The following is a 5902-nucleotide window of genomic DNA, read 5'->3' as shown; positions in this document are numbered from 1 at the left end:
ATTATTATTTTAATATATTTAAGAAACGGGAGAAAAAAATCCAAGGCCAAAAAAATTTGGGGAAATTTACGTCCCATTAATTCCTGATTAATTGATGTATTAGATGGTGTAGTTCGAAGTTAATTAAAGAGGAGGTTTTGGGCTTTGAATTTAAGGAGGGACGGAGATAACTGCAACTGAGGGTTGAACAGTTACGTGGAGGGAGGAGAGGGCGTTCGTCGTGACTTGTGGGGCATGCTTTAACGTAAGGTATTGGATTCCCAGATGTTAAATAAAGTAAAAAATGATAAAATTCTACCGATATATTAAATTAAATATTTTTTTAAAAAAAATATTTCAACTAATTTAGTATGATTCCGATCGTATTTTCTCCTATATAATTATAATATATATATAAATCGTGATATAGTGCACGATTGTATTTGACTGTGCGTCCGCATAATTTTTTTTGCAAATTGCTTTTCCCACCCCTTGATACCGCACCCCCCCTCCCCTCCTCTCTCTCTCCTATTCAAATGACTTTTATACCCTTTTTTCTTTGTTTTTTATTTTATTTTACTTATATCTCTCCCTCCTATTCAAATGACTTGTATACCATTTTTTCTTTTTTTATTTTATTTTACTTATATATATATATATATTTTTAATTTTAATTAATTTTTATTTAGTTTTATTTTTTAAATTAAAAATGTTTATTATTTTTTCATTAATACTTATATATATATTTTTAATTTTATTTAAATTTTATTTAGTTTTATTTTTAAATTTATTTTGTTTATTATTTTTTAAATTTTATTTATTTTATTTCTTTATTCAATTTTGTTTATTATTTTTTTATCAAATTTTTTTATTTTTTATTTTATATAATTTTTAACATAGGTCAGAATCTCTCCCTTTTTTAAATTACCTTTCTAATTCAACACTTAAAAGGGAATCAATTATAAACAAAATTGATTAAAAATAAAACTAAATAAAATTTATATAAAATTCTAAAAATAAAATATTGATAAAAAATAATAAACAAAATTGATTAAAAATAAAACTAAATAAAAATTAAATAAAATTGAAAAAATATCATATTGATGAAAAAAATAAAACTAAATAAAAATAAAAATATATGAGAGTTATTTTTAAATAAAATTAATTAAAAAATAAAACTAAATAAAAATTTAAAAATAAATAAATAAATAAATAAATAAATACAAAGAAAAGGATAAAACTGTCATTAAAAGAGGAGAGAGAGGAAGTGGGAGGGGGGGCGTGCGCTGTTGGGGGTGGGAAAAGCAGTGCTCAATTTTTTTTTTTTACCATCGTCGCGGCCTGCTCGTGTCGAGCCCACAACACTGGCCCAATTTGGCATTTGACATCTCTTATGACGGGCCCGTCTTCTTGCAAGGGACTCAATTTGGCACCGGCGGCGCCGTGTCGTTCCTCCGCCGACTCTTCCCCTTCGCCCGACGGGTTGTCGCCCCAAATTTCTCGCTCCTCTTCTTTCTTTGGCGGCGCCGGTGAACGGCCTCCTCCGTTTGTTTTTATTCCTCGGCGATGGTGCCGCTGCTACCAGGTTTACGCCTACGCATTAGGGTTTCATCTTAAGGACGCGAAGCTCGTGAACTAATACCAGGATTCTTCTTCTGGTTGGTTTCTCTCTCGGTGGGTTTCTTCGATTTATCTTTGTAGACGTAATTTTCGTTCGTTTCTTCGCCCTTTTTTTTCGATGTAGACAAAGGAGAAAATCTATGGGCTACTCCTTTTTTTTCTTATAATGCTTAGACTTTTAAGATTTGGGGATTGGGATTCTTTTTTTTTTTTTTTTTTTTGGCTTCTCATGCGCATAGCTGAATTGCTTTTAATTTCTGATCGTATAATTCTTGTTCCTAGTCAGTAATTCATGCTTTCTTACCACGCTTATGCAAGTATTTGTGGATAATGTCAGATAATTAGTTTTTTTTTTTTTTTTTTCATCACTTCGTCTGTGATATGTGCTGGTTCTGCTCAAGCATAACAGTTTTAAAGACACTGGAGATATGGCTTCTTCACCTCCCGTCTCTAGTAGCAAGATTGGTGATTCTATTACGGCAATTGGAGCCATAAATGGAAATGCAACATCGCAAAGGTCTAGCGCGTATGGGATGCCGAAGCCTAGCCTCCGTGGGCAAAACAAGCCTAAGTGCATCAAATGCGGGAATGTCGCCCGGTCTAGGTTGGCTTTAGTTTCTCCGTTTTAAACTTTCGTGGTTAAAAGTTAATTGACAGTATGTTTTGGCATCGTGGAGATGCAATTGTTATCTTTTCAGCATAACCTTCGAGTCAAAAGTGAGATGCTGATGATTCAATGAAGGCTATGTAGGTTATCTTGCATGTGCTTGCTTGACAACTAGCAATTCCTGCTTGTCTATTATCTTCTTTGTTTAACATGATCCAAGAATTAGGCAATGGTGAATCTAAAATCCAATTGTTTAGCTCTCCTTGAAAATAGATTCGACTGTTTGGTTAGCTACATGGATCCTTTTTTTCTCATTGTATGCTTACCAGATTGGTAAGTTCATGTTTGCATTGATAATTATATCTTCAAGTGTACCTATCATAATAAGAGTTAATCTTTGAAAACCAAGTCAAGCAGCAGTAACTCAAACTATCATCAACATAGTGACACTTCATCCAATTTTGGACATGTAAGAGGATTAGTCTAGGGGTGGGTCTTTTTGGTTGGGAGTTATTAGGCCAAGGATTCATTTCCATCTTAAATCAACAAATGAGGGTGTGTAGGAATGACAAATTGACATTCTCCAAAGGAGCCAAGACCTTAGCATTTCTTGTTATGTTCTGAGTTGGGAAGGAGATGCAAACTAAAATCAACAATTAGATAGAGATAAGCAAGGATTTCATGCCTTTTCTTACCTAATCTTGCACCTTCTTGCTTATGCGTCAATGTTTTAGTATATGATTGTGCACATTTCATTCACAGTAGTTTGATTTTTTACTTGTTTATTTGACCTCACTCTTGCCCAGCCCCAACCTCCTATTGCTCCCCATTGTTTGGGCTAGGTTTGAGTTTGTGAGTTCAAATGTTGAACCCTGCTGATTCCTAGTGATGTCAACCACTTGGCGATTTTTTATTGCAGGCTTTCACTCTTATCTATTTTAAGTTCTCAAACATTCTCTGACTGATCCTGAGGGATCAATAAAACACCTGTATTAAGATTGGGTTTGAATTTGGGTGAAAGTTACAGTTATCAACTCATATCAATAAATAACTTGCATGCTTATGTGGGCATTTTTAATTATCTTTTGTTTGATTTGAGTAGGAGAATATACTCAGGTGCTTTAGGAACAAGTAGTAAATCTAGTTCAGACATGGTTGTGTTTTTGTGAGTATCAAAAGTGTTCATGTCCCTGGCAATTGAACTAATATAACTTGGTATCTGCTTCCTAATGTTTTCTCCTTTTCCTTCTGCATCTCTTTTTTCCTATTGATTTTTCATGTCTTCCTCCTTTCTTATTTTCTTTCTTCTTAACCCTGTATTGAAATGGATAATTTAAATTCATGCTATTATTGCACAAAATCCTGGAATATTTTTTATAGCTGAGTTGTAAGAATATAATACTAGCCTGTTTATCAGTATATAACAGAAGTATAAATGATACAATAATCAAACTAGCTCTTATATAAGTTGCATTTTATACTAGTTATGCTAACATTCCTATTTCTTCTGCTACTTTTACTTTTTTTCCCACTAAAAGTAAGCATATGTTGTTATTGTTCATATGTGTATTGAAGTTGAAGTTTCTTATGGATTTTAGGTGCCCTTTTCAGTCATGCAAAAGTTGTTGTGCTAAAGCTGAAAATCCCTGTCATATTCATGGTATGCCCTACGTTGACAAACAGTTTTAAAATAAGTAATTAACGAAGAGATTTTACCTTTTTGAATAACTTAAGATGCTATTAGAATGAACTGGCATAATTTTATTAATCTCTTCTACGCTATTTGGAACATCTGGAGCAATGATGCCACTTTTGACGTTTCATCCTAAGTACAGTGTGTGTTACTGATAACCCCCTTTTTCCCCTAAATATCAGTGCTGAAACAGAATGGTACATTGCCGGATAAACCACCAACATCTAGCTCTACATCAGTTGAGCAGCCACCAAATGATGTGTCGTCACCGTCTGGGTATGTTGTTTGCAAATAAGGAACCAAATTCATTTACTTTTGGAATGTGCTTGTGGTTATCTAACCGCTTGCACTACATCAGGTCTTCTTGGAGACTCAATTCACTCAGGCACGCCTCTACTAATTTTGTCAATATCCTACGAGCAAAGAAGCCTTTGACCAAGAAGGTATGACCACATCTGAATTTGCCAGTAACTCCATATACCTTCATAGAGGATGTTAATGATTTTTTGCAACATCTCAGGATGCAATTAATCTAAATAAGTGGAAGTTTATGAAGTTAAGAGAGCATCTTGAAGGAAATGTTGAAGCTGAAAATGAGGCATTTGATAGATATGTGCTGAATGTGAGTTTGTTGGAGGAAACATTCTCATTACCGATCATGGAAGAAGCAGAACCCCAAAGTCAGATTTCTTCAGGTTCTATTTCTTCTGAAAGGTTAATCTCAGAGATCAAAACGAAGCTTAAATCTGATTCTCAAAGAACTGATACTTTAAGGGAGAGAATAAAAAATCTTATTGATCAGAAATTACTGGAATTGTTGAATGGAGAACTTGGTTTCGATGATTATGAGACCTATGATGATGACCCTGATGATGTCAAAGAGTTTAAAAGATCGAAAATGATTATGCAATCACGCTACGACAAGAATGCGAGCATGGCAGATCTAATTAGTAAATTGAACAGAGCAACAAGCAAAGAAGACTTGACAGCTTGTTCAGATTTGATGCTTCAGCACCGATCCAATAATCTGAGTGGATATCAATTCACTGAAAGTAAAGCAGCATTGTACTTTCGTTCCCTGCCTAAGATGTGCTCAACTGTCCATGTTGATCAAGATGCTCTTGAGAACATCAACACTGAGTTTTCGTCTCTAGACCACATTTTTCAGTTGTGATTTGTTAGATCTGAAAGGCTAAAGGCTCTGAATTCATTGTAATGTGCTTGCTCGTATGACCACTCTTGAAGTGCTTGCTTGTATGACTACTCAAGTTTAGTTCTTTCGTAGTTTTGTTTTTTGTAGTAGCATTACAAGCCATGGTAAGTGTTAACGTGAGAACCTTTAGGTTTTGTTACCTAGAAAAGGAACGGAACCAATGAAATATTTTGTTAATTGTAACATGTCAAATGTGGTCTTCTATGCTTCATTTTTCACATAGCTATAATCGAATCAATCCAACCCAATCTTATCCTGTTCAAAATTGTTTGATAAAGTAAACAAATCGAATTTGAAATTAATTAAGCTGATAAAGGTTATTTAAGTTTGGTTTTATTTATTTGTTGAGGTTGAGTTTGGTTTGATTTTATCATATAGGTGAGTATGATTTATAAATTTTATTTGTTCATAAATAATTTACCATATCTATTATTTTGGAATATTAATAAATTAAATATGAATGTATTAAAGTAAGTCTATTTTATTTACAGTTGGGATCCTTGTCGCAATAGACTCCCGTCATAAATTTATGACGAAAATCTGGACCGTTCGATTTTAAAATCAACGGTCGATCGTTAAACCTCTAAATCTTAAATCCTAAAGCAAATCACTTATTCAATCTACGATCTGGATTTAATCTTAATTTTAAAATCGAACGGTACAGATTTTTGTTATAAATTTGTGACGGAAGTCTATTGTGACAAGTAGTTTTTTTTATTTAATAATAAGTTGTTTAAAATTTTTTTATTTAATTGATTTTATAGATGTTAAATGTACTGTAGATTTATAC

The 5902-nt window shown here is 33.2% G+C and overlaps 1 protein-coding gene across 4 annotated transcripts; it reads left to right on the top strand.

The window, feature by feature from the left end:
• Window positions 1–1441: 1441 nt before the first annotated feature.
• On the top strand, window positions 1442–5295 carry LOC141812454 (uncharacterized). Of its 4 annotated transcripts, none has more exons than XM_074700536.1 (6): window positions 1442–1637; window positions 2009–2203; window positions 3805–3866; window positions 4082–4175; window positions 4258–4342; window positions 4420–5295. In XM_074700536.1, exons 2-6 carry the CDS (start codon window positions 2028–2030, stop codon window positions 5071–5073), a joined length of 1071 nt encoding a protein of 356 aa, XP_074556637.1. In that variant the 5' UTR covers window positions 1442–1637; window positions 2009–2027; the 3' UTR covers window positions 5074–5295. The 4 variants fall into 4 exon arrangements, with proteins under 4 accessions (XP_074556637.1, XP_074556714.1, XP_074556781.1 ...); XM_074700613.1 differs by having other exon boundaries at window positions 2001–2203; XM_074700680.1 differs by having other exon boundaries at window positions 1442–1653; window positions 2001–2203.
• Window positions 5296–5902: the final 607 nt, after the last annotated feature.

This window comes from Curcuma longa, chromosome 1, assembly GCF_044706935.1.
Source record: "Curcuma longa cultivar G26 ecotype Majalengka, Jawa Barat chromosome 1, ITB_CL_G26_1.1, whole genome shotgun sequence".
Lineage (NCBI taxonomy): Eukaryota > Viridiplantae > Streptophyta > Magnoliopsida > Zingiberales > Zingiberaceae > Curcuma > Curcuma longa.
Note: the sequence above shows the minus strand (reverse complement) of the source record. Positions and strands in the feature narration are given on the sequence as shown.